Genomic DNA, 23,125 nt, shown 5'->3' on the forward strand with positions numbered 1-23,125 from the left:
TACTCACTCTCTCTTTGTTCCATCTAGTCTGTTTTCTCTCTGCTTATTTCCCTTCATTTAGATTGTCTAAGTATTTTATATTTACATTAGATTTTTTAAATATATTTTATTGATTTTACACAGAGAGGAATTGAGAGGGACAGAGAGTTAGAAAGGTCGATGAGAGAAAAACACCGACCAGCTGCCTCTTGCACACCCCCCACTGGGGATGTGCCCGCAACCAAGGTACATGCCCTTGACCGGAATCGAACCCGGGACCTTTCAGTCCGCAGGCCGACGCTCTATCCACTGAGCCAAACCGGTCCCGTACATTAGATTTTAATAAATCAAGAATGTATATTGTAATCTCTAGAATACTATTGTTTATACTTCTGAGATAATACGAAGGTGTGAAAATACTTCAATCTCCCTTTGCTCCCCTCTTAGTGTTATTTTTGTATATTTTAAATATCTGTATATTATCTATAACTATACACACATATACAAACATATATAGACATATGTATTTATTTATACACACACACTTTGATTTATTCAGGTAACCTAACAGAATACCATAGACTGAGCTGCTTACAAACAACAGAAATTTATTTTTTACTGTTCTGGAGACTGGAAAATCTAACATCAATGTTCTGGCAAATTTGTTGTCTGGTAAGGTCCTATTTTCTGGATCATAAATAGCTAGCTGTCTTCTTGCTATGTCCTCACATAGTGGAAGGGACAAGAAAGCTCTCTGGGGTCCCCTTTATAAGGACAGTAATCACTTCCCAAAGGCTCAAACTCCTAATCCCATCAGATTAGGGATTATTTTTCAACAAATGAATTATGTAAGGGACACAACCATTCAGTCTATAATATAGTTAATCCCACAAGATATTAATTGTTATTTTTAATCAATGTTCACTTAAATTTACTACATAGTTACCCTTTTGTTCCATACTTTGTATTACTACATATCTATGTTTCTATGTGGGATAATTTTTCTTCTGTCTGAAATACAGCCTTTAGTATTTCCTTCAGTGTAGTTCGGCTAGTGATGAATATTCTCAATTTTTGTTTTTCCTTAGTGTGGATTTATTTCATTTTTAATTTTCAAACATTTTTTTGCCTCTTATTGAACTCTAGGTTAGAAGTAATTAACTTTTAGTAATTCGAAGTTATTCATTTTATTGGCTTCTGATTTCCATATTCCTGTTAAGAAATCAGATGTCGATATGCTTATTGTTGCTCCTGTGAGGATGATAATACTTTTCTTTTACAGTTTTTAATATTTTCCCCTTTCTTGTCAGATTTTCAAGTTACTATAATATGGCTGGGTCTGATTTTCATTGTATTTGTTTATCTTGGGTTTTCTAGTGTATCTTAAATCTGCATCTATTAATGCCATTTGCCATATTTGAAAATTTCTCAGTTAATATCTTTTCACATATTACTTTCCCCCCATCTTCTCTTTTCTTTACTCCAGGTCCTTTAAATACATTTATGATCTGTATTAAACATCTTCTATATAGCTCTTATACTTATTTCCATATTTTTTTATTATTTTAATTTCAGTTAATTTTAAAATTTTGTTTGATTTGTCTTTCAAGTCACTAATATTTTCTTTGTTTATGTCTAATTTTCTCTTAAATTCATTTATTTATATCATAAAGTCAGTTGTATTTTTCAGTTTTAGAATTCTGCTTTTGTTTTTGCTGTTTTCTAACTCCCTGCTGACCTCACTCTTTTCCTATGATTACTTGAATTAATTATTTGTAATTATTTTAATGTCTATGAATTATAGCTCCATTATTTAAGTCCCAAATGAGACTGATTCTATTATTTGTTGTTTCTCTTGGTTTTGATCATGTCTTGCATTCTCATAAACCTGATAATTTTTTATTATTGTAGTAAACAAATTCAAAAATTGTACAATTGAAAAATTATAAAGCATAGTGATATTTTGTGTAATAATATGTATAATTGAGAACATATGCTTTTCTTCTAATTGGGGAATTAGGATAGGGCCAATAGATACTCAATATTACCTTAATCAAATCAAGAATTAAGCTGATTTTAAAATTGGATACTCACAGTTCCTGTTTAAAGTTACTCCTAGAAAATAATTTTCCAAGGTCTTAAAATATGCCTATTAGGAATTAGAAGAAATTGGTTTTATATTTTTTACATAGTGGAGATAAGAATGCTGAAGTTAGAATGTTTTTTAGTAAAATTGGCATGAGTAAGTTTCTTCATTTGTTTCTGAACCTAGCTCTTTTCCTACCAGATTCTGCCAAGATGAAGTTTCCTATTTCAGGGTAATGGAGAAGGAAATTTAATAAATAACTGACCTTCCAATTACAGAATCTGAAGACTTATAAGGAATTTCCGACCTTTTTTCCAATTCTTATACAATATTGTTTTATTTGATCCCTAGTATTTAATGATTTCCATTTTTTATTTCATTGACCCTTTTATCTACAACCTGGACCCTCATTGGCTCAGAGAGCAGTAACTAAAACTATGACTCAAGAGCCCTTCAGCCAATCAGTAGTTGCCTCAAGCTTTTGTATGGGGAGGATAATTTTGTCTTTAACTTGTAAATGCCACTTGGAATTATTGAAGCATACTTTTATTAAATACACAAGGGGCTTATGTATTCACACACCATTAATTGAAAATTTTGCCATCAACTCATCTGCTAGTCAGTATGGATGGTAACTTCAAGCCTAATTCACACAAATTTTCCCCTAAATCTTATCAGATCCATATTAGTTTATATTAAGAAATAAACTATTAATGTGTTAAGTAAATGGAATTTGGAGGCTGGTTGTAATAAAAGTAGCCTACCCAAACTAATATAGAGGTGGAAAAAGTATGTTTATAATTGTAATACAAATAAATAATATAATAATAATATAAAAATAAACTCTGTGTTTTATATACTCATAACTGTAAACCTCTTGCCATCCCCTTTATAACCACTTCATGTGTTTTTTTCCCCTTAATACTTATATGCTTACTTATCTTGTTTTATCTTTCTCTCTCCATTAAAATATAAGTTTTGTCTATAATGTTTACTGGCATAATTCTATAGCAAAATTAATGCATATGGTGAGTACTCAATGAATATTTATTAAATTATTAGATGGATGGATGGATGAATAAGAATAAGTTAATTAATGAACAAATTAACAGATGGCAACATTTACTTAAAACATTTCAGGCTTAAACAAGTTATGGAACAAGTGTGGTTTTTCACTGTTAAGATCATGGAGTTAAAAAATAATAGCTGTGAGCCATGCCAAATACATTTGTCCTCTGAAGAGAGTAAATTTCCAGCTATCATAGGAATACAAAACTAAAAGACTAGTTGTTGACTGGAGGATGTAAAAATAAATAACATTAAATTAAAAGTTCTATGCCTTCAATTAAGACATATTAATATACTAACATAAAATACCAAAATCATGTGTACTTATTTTTTATGGTGAAACAATAGCTTAATAAACCCAACAATAAACCTACCCAACTGATCTATCCATCAGCCCTCTATTCAACCCTTTTACACCTGTTAGTATACTAGGGGATAATGATACAAAGATGTATAAAAAAAATGGACTAACTTCATGTTTTCATAGTTTAAGGAAGAAAGTGAGTTTTTTAGATTATTGTCTCAGCATTAGAGTAAGTTGCCTTCATGCATTAAAATGTCCTAAGGAAGAAACAGCTTTCAATGTGTGATTCTTATACCTCTATTACAACAACTTTTAGTTATAGCCTACTGTGACAGCTGGAAATGAGTATGTAATTTGACATATGAAAATCCCTAATTTGACAGGACATCAGGGAGGAGGAGAGGATGAGAGTAAAAGACTACTATGCTGCTGTGAAAAAGAGAGAACTCTCTTACCATTTGCAACAGCATGGATGGACCTGGAGAGCATTGATTCAAGTGAAATAAACCAGTCAGAGAAAGGTAAAAATCTCCTGATCTCACTCACTTGTAAAATATAACAAACAAGATGAAGTGATGATGAAATATAGATCCAGAGACATAGAACCATCAAACAGACCATCAAACCTCAAAAGGAAGATAGGGGAGCTTGGGAGCAGGTAGGGGTAGTAGGTCAACCAAATGATTTGAATGCTTGCATATAAGCATTAAGAGTAGACACAGACAGTAGGAGTGTGAGGACAAGTGCTTGGTGTTGGGGGTTATGGAGAAAAAAGGGAAACTGATGTAATACTTAAAATAATAAAGGATTTTAAGAAATCCCTCACCATTTTAAAAACTGAAAACAGAGACCATTACTTCTTAAATATTCAAGCTACTAATATGTGTGATCTCAGAGACTTATTTATTCAGTATTAGAAGTCTCTGGTTTGCTATTAATGGAGTAGTTTTGAAAGGGAAGCATGAATGATATTTTGTTGTCAGTGAACGTCCTTTGTTGTGAGAGAATGCCACAGCACCACTGGGCTGCCTCCATGTTTAATAGGCCATAAAAGTGAAATTTCCACCCTGACCTCTAAGAGGTGAAATGAGTCAGAACGTAACTCATTCTTTAATCAGTTGGAAGCACAACCTTTATTGTCATTTACCTTGTATTGGGTAAAATCAGAGATTTTATTGCTGTGAAACTGAAAAGATTAGAGCAAGGACTGGTAGAAGGAAGATACCTGTTACAATGGCTGTAAATCCATTTAGATTTTCTCCAACCCCCTCTGATTCTAAAAAGGTGGTTGCTGTAGGTCCAGTTTTAAAACTAACTCTATTGAGACAGAATGAAAGGGATCATGACACAACCATTTTGTTAACTTTGCTGTCTTAATGAGTCCTATAAAATTCCACATGAGGAGCAGGAGAAAAGATGGTGACCAGCAAGAAAATACAGAGGTATGTGAGAGAGTGAGGGAATGATAGAGCAGTGACTGGATGTGTGTGTGTGTGTGTGTGTGTGTGTGTGTGTGTGTGTGTGTGTGTGTGTGAGAGAGAGAGAGAGAGAGAGAGAGAGTGAGAGAGAGAGAGTGAGAGAGAGGGGCAATCAGGTACTGCAGGTCTTCCAGGGTGCTTCAATGGCAAAACCCTGCTGCCACTGCAAACACACCAGGGATGACACTGCCAGCATAGAAACCATGCCATCTTGAAGATCAAAAACGCTTGAGACTGGGATCATAGGTTTGACATCACCCAATCTGGTCTCAGACACAAACCGGGACCCTTCAGTCACTTGGGTAAAAGACCTGCTACCACAGTGGCAGGCCCAGTGACACCAAGACTACAGGCAGCCAACCCACAGATTTCTGTGAGTCACAGAGCATATTGCTCTCCCCACCTGCCCACTGCAGCTGCATAGGAACTGCTGGATCCTCTCCATGTAAGCATGGATCCGCCCATGCAGGGAGGCTGCACTGAATTTGAGCCTGGGAATGCAGACATAGGGAGTTTAATTTCTACAGGTCACACTATCACAACCAGACCCCACACCTACACAGGAAGGCTGCACTGAATTTGAACCTGGGTGCACAGACACGGGGAGTTTGTTTCCTGCAGCTCACACTCCCATGAACACAACCCATGCCCACACAGGGAGGCTGTGCCACCTGACATTGATTCTGGATGAGGGCACATGGAAGTCTGTTTCCTGCAGTGCAAGAGTGTACCTCCCTCTGACACAGGGCTTCTGTGCAACCTGGTCCCCCAAACAGACAGGGGACCCCCATTCTCCATGCGAGAGGCAGTACTGAGCACCAGTTACTTGACTCTTTCTCATCACTCATGCATGGGATTCCTTATTCCAAGTATAAACACACTGAGAGCCAGTGACTCCAATACTCAGTGTATATATACACACAGGGACCTAATCCTCAGTACAAGGCCACACCAAGAGACATACTCCATACTATATTCTTGGTGTGGGCACAGGGGGACACTGACTCCTGGTGAATGTTAGGGGACTCAGATTTTTGGCAAGCAACATGGGGGTCACTTTTTCAGCATGGTGCATGAGGCTGCACTGAGCACCAGTGACTCTGATCCTGAGCAAGCAGAGTTCCCACAGACTCATGGAAACCACACATGTGGGTGTAAGAGCTCTTCAGTGACACTTAGGTGACACGAAGCTCCCACAGCACACAGCCCAGATCCCCACAACTCGGTGATTGGACCTTCTGCTGATAGTTAGAATGGGAAGACATAGAAACAATACCTAGAGAAAAGAAAAAGAGGAATCTCCAAGAAAAAAAAAATAAGTGAAACTGAGGCATGCAACATCACACACACAAAAAAGAACTCAGAGTAATGGTTGCACAGTTCATAAACCAGATGGACGAAAAAAACCAACAACTTATGCAGAAAGCTGGGAGAAAACAAAAGTGATATAGCTACAATCAAATATGCCATGGAATTTTTCAACAGTAGACTACAAGAAGCAGAGGACTGAATTAGTGAGTTAGAAGATAAGGTACAGAAACAAGCCCAATCTGAACAGCAACTGGAGAAAATTTTAAAAAGCTGGAGGAGAGCCAAAGGGAGCTTTGGGACAATGCAAAATGAAGTAACATACATATAATAAGCCTGCCAGAAGGACAAGAAGAGCAGCAAGGTTTACAGAATCTATCTAAAGAAATGACAGAAAATTTCCCTAATATGGGGAAGAAAAATACTTCACAAGTACAAAGAACCCAAGAAGAGGAATCTCAAAAGACCCACACCAAGACACATCATAATTACAATGAAAAATATTAACAACTAAGAGAGAATCTTAAAGGCTACAAAGTGATGCAATGCAAAAGTCTGAATCAAAGAATACACTGTCCAGCAAGACTATCAATCAAAATTGAAGGGGAAATCAGGAATTTTGCAGATAAAAAAAGGCTAAGGGTGTTTATCACTACCAAGCCAGCAATGCAAGCAATGCAAAAGAGAATACTGTAAAAGGAAGAAATAGAAAGGGAGGAAGGAACACAGGCATAAAGTACAGAAATGACTACAAACAAGTACTTATCAATAAAAACATTAAATGTAAATGGATTAAATGCTTCAACAAACAAACAAAAACAAACCAAAACAAGCAAACAAACAAACAAACAAACAAACAAAAACCACTAGAAGATATCAAGGAAAAGACTGACAGCAACACAATCATAGTAGGAGACTTTAATATCCCATTAACATCACTGGATAAATCCTATAGGCAAAAAATTAGCAAATAAACATCAATCCTAAATGACTCACTAGATCAGATGGGCTTAATTGACACCTTCAGGACATTCCACCCCAAAATGATGGAATATATACAATATTTTTCTCAAGTGCACATAGGACGTTTTCAAAGATAAACCACATACTAGGACACAGGAAAAGTCTCCAAATTCAAGAGGATTGAACTCATATCATAAAATTAGAAATCAACAACAGTAAAAACAATCGCAAAAATTAAAACACTTGAAGGCTGAATAGCATACTAATAAACAATGAGTGGATTACCAAAGACATCAAAGAATAAATTTTTTAAAAATCCTGGAAACAATCAACAATGAAAACACAACAATCCAAAATCTTTGGACACAATGAAAACACTCCAGAGATGGAAGTTCATATCATTACAGGCCAACCTCAAAAAATAATTTAAAAAAAGAAAAAAAAAGAAAAGAAAAGAAAAGAAAAACTGATAATAAACCATCTAACTCTGCAACATGAAGAATTAGAAAGAGAACAATAAGAAAAGTCCAGTGTGAGCAGAAGGAAGGAAATGATAAAGATCAGAGCAGCAATAAATGACAGAGATAAAAAAAACCCCACAAATGATCAATAAAACCAAGAGCTGGTTCTTTGAAAGGATAAACAAGATTGATGAACTTCTATCCATGCTCCCCAGGAATCAAAGAGAGAAAACCCAAATAAGTAAAATCAGAAATGAACAAGGCGAAATAACAACAGATCCCACAGAAATATAAATAATCATAAAAAATAAAAATAAAAATACTATGAGCAATTCTATTCCACCAAACTGGTCAACCTAGAAGAAATGAACATATTCCTAGAAAAATACAACCTTCCAAAACTCAACCAGGAGTAATAAAAAAAATCTGAATAGGCCAATAACTATGGAGGAAGTTGAAGCAGTAATCAACAAACAAAGTCTGGGACCAGATGGCTTCACAGGGGAGTTTTATAAATCTTTCAAAGAACTAAAACCTATTTTTATCCTACTATTCCAAAAAATTCAAGAGGAAGGAGTACTTCAAAGATATACCTACAAAGCCAGCATTACCCTCATCCCAATACCAGATAAAGAAAGAATTACAGGCCAATATCCCTCATGACCATAGACGCCAAAATCCTCAACAAAATTCTAGCAAATTGAATTCAGCATTACATTAAAAAGATAATAAACCATGACCAAGTGAGGTTTATTCTGAGGATGCAAGGATGGTACAATATCTGCAAATCAATAAATCATTTAAAATGTGATACACCATATAAACAAACAGCATAAAATCATATCCATTGGTGCATAAAAAACATTTGACAAAATCCAATACCCTTTCTTTTTTTAAAATATATTTTATTGATTTTTTTTACAGAGAGGAAGGGAGAGAGATAGAGAGCCAGAAACGTCGATGAGAAACATCGACCAGCTGCCTCTTGCACACCCCCTACTGGGGATGTGCCTGCAACCAAGGTACATGCCCTTGACCGGAATCAAATCCGGGATCTTTCAGTCCGCAGACCGACGCTCTACCACTGAGCCAAACCGGTTTCGGCCCAATAACCTTTCTTAATAAAAACTCTCAGCAAGGTGGGAATAGAAGGATCATACCTCAACATAATAAAAGTCATATATGACAATCCCACAATCAATATCATACTCAGTGGGCAAAAACTAAAACCATTTTCCCTAAGAACAGGAACAAGACAGGGATGCCCACTTTCTCCACTCCTGTTCGACATAGTACTAGCCATTGCGATCAGACAAGAAGAAATAAAAGGAATCCAAATTGGAAAAGAAGTAAAACTCTTCTTATTCAGAGATGACATGATTTTGTACATAGAAAACCCCAAATACTTCATCAAAAAACTATTAGACAATGAATTCAGCAATGTAGCAGGATACAAAATTAACACCCAGAAGTTATTGCTTTTTTATACATCAGTAATTAACTCACAGAAAGAGAAATTTAAAAAATCAATCCCATTTACTATTGCAAAAATATTAATATGCCTAGTAATAAACTTAACCAAGAAGAGAAATGACCTGTATTCAGGAAATTTCATGATGCTGAAAAAAGAGATATAGGAAAACATGAACAAATGGAAGAATATACCATGTTCATGCATTGGTAGAATTAACATCAGCAAAACATCCATACTATCCAAAGCAATCTATAAATTCAATGCAATTCCCATTAAAATACCAATGATATAATTCAAAGACCTAGAACAAATTCTCCAAAAATTCACTTGAAATAATAATAATAATAATAATAATAATAATAATAATAACAATGAACCCTAAATATCTGCAGCAATCATGTGAAAGAACAATGGTTGAGGGATTACAATACCAGATATCAAGCTATACTACAAAGCCATTCTTCTCAAAAGTGCCTGTACTGACACAGTAACAGGCATATAGACCAGAGGAACAGAATAGAGAATTCAGAAATTGACACAAGCCATTATGCTCAATTAATAAAGGTGTCAAGAGCATACAATGGAGTCAAGACAGTCTCTACAATGAATGCTGTTGGATAAACTGGACCAGTACTTGCAAAAAAATGAAACTAGATCACCAACTTACACCATACACAAAAATAAACTCAAAATGGATAAAGGACTTAGACTTAAGATGGGAAACTATAAAAACCTTAGGAGAAGCCATAGGCAGCAAAATATCAGACATTCGTATTAGCAATATATTTAATGATACAGCTCCTAGGGCAATGAGAAAGTAAACAAATGTGACTACATCAAAATAAAAAGCTTCTGCACAGCAAAAGAAACCATCAACAAAACAACAAGAAAGCATGGGAAAACATATTTGCCAATGTTATCTCTAATAAGGGTTTAATCTCTAACATTTACAGGGAACTCATGCAGCTTAACAAAAAGAAGATAAACAACCCAATCAAAAAATGGGCAAAGGACCTAAATAGCCACTTTTTGAAAGAGTACATTTAGAAAGCCAAGAGACATATGAAAACTTGCTCAAGGTCAGTAATCATCCGAGAGATGCAAATCAAAACAACAATGAGGTACCAACTCACACTTGTCACAATTGCTATTATCAGCAAATCAACAAAAGGCAAGTGCTGGCGAGGATGTGGAGAAAAAGAAACCCTTGTGCACTGCTGATGGGAATGCAGAGTGATGCAGCCACTGTGAAAAACAGTATGGAGTTTCTTCAAAAAATTAAAAATGGAACTGCCATTTGACTCAGTAATACCATTACTAGGAATATGTCCCCCAAAAAACAGAAACACCAATCAGGAGGGATATATGCACCCCTATGTTCATAGCTGCACAATTTATAATAGCTAAGGTTTGGAAACAGATGACTGGATTAGAAAACTATGGTACCTCTACACAATGGAACACTATGCTGTGGTAAAAAAGAAGGAATTCTTACCATTTGTAACAGCATGTATGGAAATGGAAAGCATTATGCTAAGTGAAATAAGCCTGTCAATGAAAGCAAAATACCACATGACCTTACTCATTTATGGATAATAAAGAATATTATAAACTGATGAACAAAAATAATACAGAGTCAAAGAAGCATAAAACAGACTGTCAAACTGCAGCAGGAAGTCTGGGGAGGAATGAGAGGAGGATGTAAGATATCAACTGAGGGACTTGTATGCATGCATATAAGCATAACCAATGGACTCAAGACACTGGAGGGAGTAGGGCATGTTCTGGGAAATAGGGGAAGGTCAATCAGGCAAAAAGGAGACACATGTACTACTATTTGTAATACTTTTAATAATAAAATAAAATTTAAAAAACAAACAAAAAATTGCACATGATTTTGACATGTACACATAAGGAATTCTTTGACATTAAAATTGGGACTCGAAAGAACTGTTGGCCCAGAAAGGAACTCACTACAGACTGATTCATTTGCCTCTCAGCATACCATTATGGCTTGCCAACAGGGTGGTGGGGGCATATGTGGAGAGGGGTTTGGGATGGGAATGGGGGGATGAGGACAATTATGTGATACCATAATCAATAAAATTATAAAAAAATTGCACATTATTATGTTAGCTGATGTAATTGCCTGTCAAAACACAGTCATAATGATTATTTTTCCTAATTAGCACCCCAGGTGAACTCAGAAAGACCTCAAATATGAAAGTTATGTGACAGGGAACCAAAAGATTAAACACTTTTGACATGGTATTCATGAACTGACCTTATAGTCATGCCATGTGAAGACATCTCATGCTGCTCTATGATCTTGCGAGAGTCTCTTTTTTTTTTCAAATTTTATTTGGAGTATTACAGATGTTCCTGTTTTCCCCCCATCACCCCCATCCATCCAGTTCCCACCCCGCCACAGGCCTTCTTCACCCTATTGTGTGTGTTCATAGGTCATGCATATTTGCATATAAGTTCTTTGGTTAATCTTTTCTCAATCCCCTTCTCTCTTCCATCTGAGATTCATCAGTCTATTCCACATTTTCATATCAATTGCTTTATTTTATTTATCAGTTTATTTTTTTCATTAGGTTCCTTGTTTACTTATTTTGATTTTTAGATTCAATTGTTATATATATGTATTTAATACCTTCTTTTTCTCCTCCTCCACCTCCTCCTCCTCCTCCTGCTCCTCCTCCTCCTCCTCTTCCTCCTCCTCCTCCTCCTCCTCTTTCTCCTCTTCCTCTTTCTCCTCTATATTCAATTTCTTCTTCTTCTATTTCTTCTTTTTTCTTCTTCCTCTTCTTAAAGAATACCTTTCAAGCCAAGCCAGCATGACAGTGGTTGAGTATCCACATATGAACTAGGAGGTCATGGTTCGATTTTCAGTCAGGGCATATGCCAGGTTGTGGACTCGGTCCCCACTGTGGGGTGTACAGGAGGCAGCTGATCAATGATTACTTTTCCTCCTTTTATATAGTTTACTTTCATAATTTTTTCTTTATTGATTAAGGTATTACATATGTGTCCTTATCCCCCCATTGCTCCCCCACACCCACACTCATGCCCTCACACCCCCTGGTGTCTATATCCATTAGTTAGGATTATATGCATGCATACAAGTCCTTTGGTTAATCTCCCTCCCTTACCCCCACACTACCCTAATTTCCCTCTGAGATTTGGTGGTCTGATCAATGCCTCTCTGTCTCTGGATCTGTTTTTATTTATCAGTTTATGTTGTTCGTTATATTCCACAAATGATTGAGATACTATGATACTTATCTTTCTCTGACTGGCTTATTTTGCTTAGCATAATGCTCTCCAGTTCCATCTATGCTGTTGAAAAAGGTAAGAATTCCTTCCTTTTTACAACAGCATAGTATTCCATTGTGTAGATGTACCACAGTTTTTTAATCTACTCATCTGATGATGGGCACTTAGGCAGTTTCCAAATCTTAGCTGTTGTAAATTGTGCTGCTATGAACATAGGGGTGCATATATCCTTTCTAATTGGTGTTTCTAGTTTCTTCAAACATATTCCTAAAATTGGGATCTCTGGGTCAAATGGGACTTTCATTTATTGATTTGTTAATGATAGCCATTCTGATAGGTGTGAGGTGGTACCTCATTGTCATTTTGATTTTCATCCCTCAGATGATTAGTGACTTTGAGCATGTTTTCATATGTCTCTTGGGCCTTCTCTATGTCCTCTGTCCAAAAGTATCTATTTGGGTCCATTACCCATTTTTTGATTGGGTTGTTTATCTTCCTTTTGTCAAGTACTATGAATTCTCTGTAAATATTAGAATTAAACTCTTATTTGTGATAATATTGGCAAATATGTTTTCCCATGCAGTGGGCTTTCATGTTTTGTTGATAGATTTTTGCCATGCAGAAGCTTTTTATTTTGATTTAGTCCCATTTGTTTATTTCATCTTTAGTTTCCATTGCCCTAGGAGCTATATCAGTGAAGATATTGTTTTGGCATATGTCTGAGACTTTGCTGCCTGTGGATTCCTCTAATATTTTTATGGTTTCCTATCTTACATTTAAATCCTTTATCCATTTTTTGTTTAATTTTATGAATGTTGTAAGTTGATCATTTAGTTTTATTTTTTTTGCATGTATCTGTCCAATTTTCCAACACCATTTATTAAAGAGACTATTTTGACTCCATTGTATGCTCTTGCCTCCTTTGTCAAATATTAATTGAGCATAGTGGTTTGGGTTAATTTCTGGTCTCTCTGTTCTATTCCATTGGTCTCTATGTCTGTTCTTGTTCCAGTACCAGGCAGTTTTGAGAAAAGTGGCTTTGTAATACAGCTTGATCTCTAGTACTGAGGTCCCTCCTACCTTGTTCTTTCTCAGGATTGCTGTAGCTATTGAGGGTCTTTTTTTATTCCAGATGGATATTTAGAAAATTCATTCTAGGTCTGTAAAATATACCTTTGGTATTTTAATGGGGAATGCATTGAATCTATAGATTCCTTTGAGTAGTAAGGGCATTTTAATGATGTTGATTTTGCCAATCCAGGAGCATTGTATGTTCTTCCATCTGTTTACATCTTCCTCTATCTCTGTTTTCAGTGTCCTGTAGTTTTCTGTGTATAGGTCTTTTACCTCCTCTTAAATTAAGTTTATTCTAAGGTATTTTAATTTTTTTGGTGCATTAGTAAATGGGATAGTTTTTTTTAAATTTCTATTTCTGTAAGTTCACTATTGGTGCACAAAAATTCCATAGATTTCTTGGCCTCAATTTTGTTTCCTGCTACATTGCCAAATTCATTTATTGAGTCTAATAATTTTTCGATGGAGTCTTTAGGGTTTTCTGTGTACAGTATGATGTCATTTGTGTATAATGGTAGCTTATGTCTTCTTGTTCTATTGGAGTTTCCTCCCCATATATATAGCTTGTTCTTGTTTCTCTTAGTATCATTCTAGTTTCTCTCTCTCTCTTTTTATTCTCCTTTTCCTCAATTTCATTTTGAAACTCTTTTTTTCTTTCTTTTTACTCTTCCTTCTCTCCTATCCCCTAATTTGCCTTTCTCTAATGGTCACCTTTATTGGAGGTTATTAATATCGCAAATACATTTATGTTCAGTGCCTTGTGTGTTGTACCTGGTTGTGTTGTATTTTGTGCATTTAAATCAACGCAGGAGAGAGAGAACTACATAACCAGACATCCTGAAAAGAGAGACCATGGGGAGACAAACAAACAGCCCACATATGAAAGAAAAGCAGGCATCACCAGAAAAGAAGAAATGAAAAAATGACATCACTACTGTAAAAACTCAATAGAAAGCATCAAGAGTAGACTAGAAGAAGCAGAGGACTGCATCAGTGAGCTAGAAGACAGATGGAAAAAAATACCCAAGTAGAACAGCTTCTAGAAAAAAATAATTAAAAGGCAAGAGGAGAGCCTAAGGGAACTTTGGGACAATTCAAAACAACATAATATTCACATAATAGGGGTTCCAGAAGAAAAGGTAACTGAGGAAGGCACTGAAAACCTGTTTCAAGAAATGACAACAGAAAATTTTCCTGATAGAGAGAAGAAAAAGTCCACACAAATCCAAGAAGCTCACAGAGTCCCAAGCAAAATGAATCCCAAAAGACCAATGCCACGGAACATTATAATTAAATTGGCAAATACCAACGACAAAGTATGAATCTTAAAAGCAGCCAGAGAGAGACAGAAAGTTACATACAAAGGAACCCCCATCAGACTAGCAACTGATTTCTCAAAGTAAACTCATCCTATCAATAATGTAAATGGATTAAATGCCCCAATCAAAACACATAGGGTAATGGATTGGATAAGAAAATAACACCCATATATCTGCTGTCTACAAAAAACCCATTTAAGAAAAAGAGAAACACACAGACTGAGGGTGAAGGGATGGAAAAAGGTTTTCCAGGTGAATGGAATTGAAAAAAAAAAAAAGCTGGGATAGCAATACTTATATCTGCCAAATTAGATATCAAAGTGAAGGACATAATAAGAGATAATGAAGGCCACTTCATAATACTAAAGGGATCAATCCAACAAGAAGAAATAACTCTGGTAAACATATATACACCCAATACAGGAGCACCCAAATACATTTAAAAAAAAAACTGCTGGAGGACATTAAGGGAGAAATTAATAGCAACACAATCATAGTAGGAGATTTTAATACCCCACTATCACCTTTGGACAAATCATCTAAACAAAAAATCAGTAAGGAAACATCAATCCTAAATGCCTCACTACACCAGATGGAATTAATTGACATCTTCAGAACATTTCACCCCAAACCACAGAATATACATTCTTCTCAAGTGCACATGGGTCATTTTCAAAGATAGACCACATGTTGGGACATAGGCAAAGTCTCTTCAAATTCAAGAAGATAGAAATCATATCAGGCATCTTCTCAGATCATAGTGGCATAAAACTGGAAATCAACTACAATAAAAATAATCCAAAGAAGTCAAACACATGGAGACTAAACAGGATGCTATTAAACAATGACTGGGTTACCAGAGAGATCAAGGAAGAAATAAATAAAAAACATCCTGGCAACAAATGACAATGAAAACACAACAATCCAAAATCTACGGGACACAGAAAAAAAGCAGTATTGAGAGGGAAGTTAATAGCTCTACAAGCCTACTGCAAAAAAACAAAACAAAAACAAAAATGGTAATAAATTACCTAACCCTCCAATCAAAGAGTTAGAAAAAGAGCAACAAGAAAAGCCTAGTGGTGTAAGTAGAGGGAAGGAAATAATAAAAATCAGAATGGAGAAAATGACATAGAGACCAAAGATACAATACAAAAGATCAACAAAACCAAGAGCTGGTTCTTTGAAAGGATAAAAAAGATTGATGAACCTCTAGCCATGCTCAACAAGAAACAAAGAGAGAGGACCCAAATAACCAAAATCAGAAAGGAAAGAGGCGAAATAACAACAGATCCTGTCGAAATACAAAAGATTGTTACAAAATTCTATGAACAAATCTATTCCAACAAACTGGACAACATGGAGGAAATGGACATATTTCTAGAAAAATATAACCTTCCAAAACGCAATCAAGAGGAATCTAAACAGCTCAATAAACTAGTAACTATGGAAGAGATTGAAGCAGTCATCAAAAAGCTTCCAGCAAACAAAAGCCCGGTGCCAGACGGCTTCAGAGGAGAAATTTACCAAGCATTCAAGGAAGAACTAAAGCCTGTACTCCTGAGACTATTCCAAAAAATTCAAGAGGAAGGAACACTTCCAAACTCCTTCTATGAAGCCAACATCACCCTGATACCTAAAGCCGATAAAGACAGCACAATAAAAGGGTATTATAGGCCAATATCCCTCATGAACATAGATGCCAAAATCCTCAACAAAATTCTAGCAAATAGGCTCCTGCAGTACATCAGAAAGATCATACACCAAGACCAAGTAGGATTTATCTCAGAAATGGAAGGATGGTACAATATCTGCAAATCAATAAACATGATATATCACATAAACAAATAGAAAGATAAAAATCATATAGTCATTTTAATTGATGCAGAAAAAGCATTTGATAAAATCCAATGCCCTTTCCTGATAAAAACTGTCAACAAGGTGGGAGTACAAGGATCATACCTCAACATAATAGAAGCTACATATTATAAACCCACAGCAAACATAATACTCAATGGGCAAAAACTAAAACCATTCCCTCTAAGAACAGGATCAAGATAGGGTTGCCCACTCTCATCACTCCTGTTTGACATAATACTGGATGTACTACCCATTGCAATTAGGCAAGAAGAAGAAATAAAAGGCATCAAAATTTGAAAAGAAGTAATGTTGTCCATATTTGTAGATGACATGATAATTGTACATAAAAAAAACAGAACACTCCATCAAAAAACTAATAGACTTAATAAATGAATTCGGCAATGTAGCAGGATACAAAATTAACACCAAGAAATCTATGGCCTTTCTATACACCAGTGTTTCCCAAACTTCTCTCATGATGAGAAGCACCTGGTGGATTTGTTAAAATTGTAACAATTTTACCTATATGTTCCCAAAAATTCTAGTTTACCCCTTCTTAGTTGGGATTCAGGAATCTGTATTTTAACAACTCCACAGATGATTCTCATCATGAGAGAAGTTTGGGAAATACTGCTATACACCAATAGTGAACTTACAGAAAGAGAGACTAAATAATCAATCCTATTTATCATCACACCAAAAAAAATTTAGATACCTAGGAATAAACTTAACTAAGGAGATAAAAGACCTATATGCAGAAAATTACATGACATTGAAAAAAGAGATCGAGGAAGATGTAAACAGATGAAAAAACATACCATGTTTGTGGATTGGTAGAATCAACATAATTAAAATATCCTTATTTCCCAAAGCAATTTATAGGTTCAATGCACTCCCCATTAAAATACCAAGGCATATTTCACCTGGAAAGAACTCTCCAAAAATTCATCTGGAACAATAAATGTCCCCAAATAGGCACAGCAATGCTGAGAAAGACGAATAAAGTAGGAGGGATCTCAATACTAAATTTCAAGCTGTATTACAAAGCCACTGTTCTCAAAACAACCTGGTACTGGCACAAGGACAGATATACAGATCAATGGAATAGAATAGAGAATCCAGATATCAACTCAAATCACTATGATCAATTAATATTTGACAAAGGAGGCATGAACATACACAGGAGTCAAGACAGTCTCTTTAATAAATGGTGTTTTGAAAATTGCACAGATATCTGAAAAAGAATGCAACTAGATCACCAACTTATACCATACACAAAAATAAACTCAAAATGGATACAGGACTTAAACTTAAGTCAGAAAACCATAAAAATACTAGAGGCATCCACAGGCAGCAAAATCTCAGACATATGCCGAAAGAACTTCTTCACTGATACTGCAATGGAAGCTAAAGAGAAAACAAACAAATGGGACTACATCAAAATAAAAAGCTTTTTTATAGCAAAAGAAACCATCAACAAAACAACAAGAAAGCCTACTGTATGGGAAAACATATTTGCAAATGTTATCACTGATAAAGGCTTAATCTCCAACATCTACAGGCACCTTATAAAAGGAAGATAAATGATCCAATTTAAAAAATGGGCAATGGACCTATTTAGAATATTTTCAAAAGAAGACAGAAGGAAGGCCAAGAAGCACATGAAAACATGCTCAAAGTCACTAATTATCCTAGAGATACAAATCAAAAGGACAATGCAGTACCATCTCACCCCTGTCAGAACGGCTATCATCAACAAATCAACAAAGGACAAGTGCTGGTGAGGATGTGGAGAAAAAGGAACCCTCATGCACTGCTGGTGGGCATGCAGACTGGTGCAACCACTTGGCGAACAGTATGGAGTTCCCTCAAAAAACTGAAAATGAAACTCTCATTTGACCCAGTAATCCCACTCCTTGGAATATATCCTAAGAAACTAGAAAAATCAATCAAAAAGATATATGCACCCCTATATTCATAGCAGCACAATTTACAATAGCTAAGATTTGGAAATAGCCTAGGTGCCCATCAGCAGATGATTGTATCAAAACTATGGTACATCTACACAATGGAATACTATGCTGCCATAAAAAAGAAGGAATTCTTATCATTTTCAGCAACCTGGATGGAATTGGAGAACATTATACTGAGTGAAATAAGCCAGTCAATGAAAGAAAAACACCACAAGATCTCACTCATTTATGGATAATAAAGAACATTATCAACTGATGAACAAAAAGATAGATACTGTCAAAATACAGTGGGGAGGGGAGGGAGATATGGGGGATATAAGCGTTCAACCGAAGGACTTGTATGCATGTATATAAGCATAACCAATGGACGCAAACCTCTGGGGAGGGAGGACATGTATGGGAGTGGGGGAGAATTGGTAAAATATGTACACATATAATACCTTAATAAAAAATGAAAAAAATAAAATAAAAATCAATGGAAAAATGTCACCAGGTGAGGATTTAATATATATATAATTTTTTTTATCACTGTATTAGTTTTCTATTATTACCACTGCAAACTAGCACATTTTATCAGCTTAAAATAATGGAAATAAATTAACTCACAATTCTATATTTCAGAAGTCTGAGTTTGGTTTAATTCTTTACTCAAGGTTCACAAGACTGAAATCAGGTTATGGGCTGGCTACGCTCCTACCAGAAGTCTCTGGGTAAATTCCAATTTCAAGTTCATTGCAGTGAGCAAAATATGATTCTTTGTGGTTGTAGGAATGAGGCTCCTATTTTCTTGTTAGCTATTAGCTAAGAGCCAGCCTCCTTCTGTGGTCCTTCTGGTGGACCTCTATATCTCAGAGTCCTCTCAGCACATCAAATCTTGTTCATATTTGAAATCTCTTTTCTCAGCAACTGAATTCCTCTTCTTCCTGTTTTTATAGGTTTAGTGATTACTTTGGCCCCATACAGATAATCTAGCACAATCAATCTCCCTATTTTAGATTGAGCTGATTAGAAATTTTAATTCCATCAACAAAGTTTAATCATAGCAGTAGCTAGATTAGCATTTGGCTTAATAACTAAGGGATGGGACCCTTGAAGAAATAGTTTTCGAATTTAGAGTAGCACAATTATCACCTAGATTTTTAACATAAATAATGATATATAAGTCCATAGAGCACTTGGGATGTATCCAGAAATAATTTAACCCATTCAAACATTTGGTGTTTCTAGATTAGATCTTCTTAGATTTGACATATTTTGTACACATATTTTATACAGTTTTAGAGATAATTCAATAGCCCTTTCTTCTCCTCAGGTGATCTAGCAATTTTGGAATAAATCTGAGATGTGCATGCTCTGGTCTTTCTTTTCAATGAATAATTTGCTCTGAGAAGAGCATGTTTATTTTTTCCTCAGTAAAGGAATTGTTTATAACTTACATTTGTCTCCTATGTTCAGAAATAGGATTTCAGGGTAAATGTTTTGGCAATAATTTGGCATATTTTTCTGGAGTGATTTTTATATTTAGGATGCGACTGTTGTTTTCTAAGTTCAATCAGATACTGAATTACATGGGTATAATCTTCTGGAGCTAGAAATCTCTATTTTGATTCTCATCCTCAGTGACCCAAGTGTCTACATCTTTCTTTTCACCCCTTGCCCCTATGATACCCTGGTTTACATCTTTATAATTTTCTATGCCATCTATTGAAATAACATCCTAATTGACCTGTCTGCTTCTGGTTTTTCTCTTCTTCATATAGTGTTCCAGATATATGATCCAAACTAAACTTTAAAAAACTGTCAGTTTCCCCATTGCCTCCAGAATGGCATTCTTACTTTTGCATAACACTCAAAGATTTCCATTATATGACTGAATCCTATCTTTCAACCTCATTTTCAATTATAATCTTCCATACAAGTGTTGGGATAGTGGTTATTGAATACTATTTTCCCAATGATAAAGATGGGCCATGTTCTGGTAATAGGCCTGTATTACTGGGTTAAAGAGTTTGTGTTACCATTACACGTGGGGCTTAAAAGATGCCTTTGATAATTCAAATATCCTTATTTTTTTATCTTCACAGAGATATGATTGTGAAATTCAGGATAGCCCTTTTACCACCTACATTTTTAATTTTTTCCCCTTTCCTCTCTATTAGTCTTGTCATTGCCCTAGCATGGGTCTTGTCATATCTCTCCTGGACTATTGCCATGGCCAATCTGTCTCTTTTTCCCATTCTCTCTTTACTTTAACCCCATCATCATATTGTAGTAAGTTATCATTCTTAAAACAGTTTTATCATGGCCCCCTTTTTAATTCAAAACTTTCATGTGTCCCACACTGTTTTCACTGAAAATTGTTTACCTACTTATTCAGTGGCTAAGAATTTGAACCTTAAGCCAGACACTTTAGGATGGGATCCAAACTCTCCTACTTACCACCTATGTGATGTCATTTTATTGATCTGTTTGAGTTTCCTCATCTGTAAAATGGGTATAATAATGTTTATATAGAGTTTGTTTTTTAAAAAAATATATTTTATTGATTTTTTACAGAGAGGAAGAGAGAGGGACAGAGAGTTAGAAACATCGATGAGAGAGAATCATCAATCAGCTGCCTCTTGCACATCCCCTACTGGGGATGTGCCCACAACCAAGGTACATGCCCTTGACTGGAATCGAACCAGGGACCTTTCATTCTGCAGGCCGACGCTCTATCCACTGAGCCAAACCGGTTTCGGCTATAGAGTTTTTATGTGGATAAAAATATATTAAATATGAAAATCAATTACCCACTACCTGGTACATAGTATATATTCAACTAATACTGGCCATAGTAACCACCATAGAATACTGCAGAGATTGAGATGAACTCTATAAGTAACTGCCTATTTTTATTTAATTCAGGATTTTTGAGAGATACATATTTAGTTAAATAACTGAATTTCAATGTTCCTCCTTTTTGCCCTGTGCAGGCAGCTTACGATTGTGACTGGTGAATGGTTTTTTGAAGAAAAGGCAAAACGTTTCAAGCAAGTTAATGTTCTAGGCACTGATGTTGTCCGACAGTCCATCTTAAGAAGAAATCCAGGTAATTAAATTATTTGGTTTCAAAATTGTTTTAATCTTCATTTTGGCAGGCTAAATAACTTCCCTCTATTATGTAGCAAATGACCACAGTTGAATTTCTGAATCTCTTAGGTCATTTTAAAAGATGAAATCTAAATTTGCAATTCATACAAGGGAAAAGGAAATCAGTAGAAAAAATACACAGTGATTTTCTATATAGCTGATACACAGATTATTAAAGGGGGTATTTATCTTTATCATAGACAGTTTTTAACTAAATTAACTTACAATATTTTACTAAATCTTAAAGGAAGTAACACAAAACACTTGAATTAAATAATTTACATTGTCACATTGTGAAAGCAATCCTTGACTTTTCAACAAAATGTTTTCCAGATTTCTTTTATATGTTACTGTTTTTAATCAAGTGGTTCTCAACCAAAATGTAATATTGTACATTGTGTCACCTCCCCCAATTGAGGGGAGCATTTAGAAATTCAAGGGTGGGATTTAATGGAATTTAGCAGTCATGTTAGAGATGTTCCATAGTCTGAAAGGCACAGAGCAGTTTTAATCAATTAAGAATTATACTGTCACCAAATGTGAATAACAGCCCACCCTGAGAATGCTATTCTGTGCATTCAAACTATAATTTAATTGTTAAATACTGGATAAAACTTGTGTTTAGGAGCATATTCCTTATGTGTGGTTTAGTAAAGGTATCTTCTGGCCAATTCATAGAAGATACTGGTGACTAATGCCTTTGTTTTGAAGTCTGGCAGGAAGGGCTGAAAATATCAATTATTATAGATTTAGCCTTGTGCTAATATAGGAAAGTCAATGAAGAATAGAAAATTGTTCTCATCTCTAGCCATTTTGTATGTAAATTTGTCTTCTGATTATTTTTAATGAGGAGCTAAAGAAATACAAAGCCAAGAGAAAAACCACCAGGATGCAGAAAAGTCAAACACATCACCTTCTCCTGAGCAGAAGGCCAATCATGATGAATCTAAGAGAAAAGGGTAAGAGCCTTTCCACAGGAATTTTTACCTTTATTCCAGACACCTCTGAAATAAAGACTCTTCAGTATTTGAAGTCTGGTGTCACTTCAGTAACCCAGAGAAGTTCAGAGACTCAACCAAAGTTAGATTCTCCAAAGGAAATTCAGTTTTAATTGCTTTTAGCCTTAGATGAATACAAGTCCCCCCTGATCTGAACATCTAAGAGTTTTTCTTGCATTTGACATATCCAGACTTGTACCAAGTGGTTCCCATCTCTTATAGGTACGTTTCAAGTTCAGGGCCAATCCTGCATATAAACAAGTGATGACTGACTTTGTTGTAGAATGTCAACATTCTTCCCCCCATCCTGAGTGCTGCTGTGTGAAATATCCAAATAAAATATTAATTGTACAGAAAACATTATAT

At 35.4% G+C, this 23,125-nt stretch overlaps 1 protein-coding gene across 1 annotated transcript in view; it reads left to right on the forward strand.

The window, feature by feature from the left end:
• The window catches only part of SYTL5 (synaptotagmin like 5), a gene marked incomplete at both ends in the record, with an annotated part of 247,460 nt that overhangs the window by 67,849 nt on the left and 156,486 nt on the right, over window positions 1-23,125 (forward strand). The window contains 2 exon segments of the mRNA XM_084870462.1: window positions 21,605-21,720; window positions 22,612-22,720. Coding sequence (XP_084726588.1) covers window positions 21,605-21,720; window positions 22,612-22,720 — 225 coding nt within the window.

Source organism: Pipistrellus hanaki (genome assembly GCF_964339955.1).
Source record: "Pipistrellus hanaki genome assembly, chromosome: X".
Taxonomy (NCBI): Eukaryota; Metazoa; Chordata; class Mammalia; order Chiroptera; family Vespertilionidae; genus Pipistrellus; species Pipistrellus hanaki.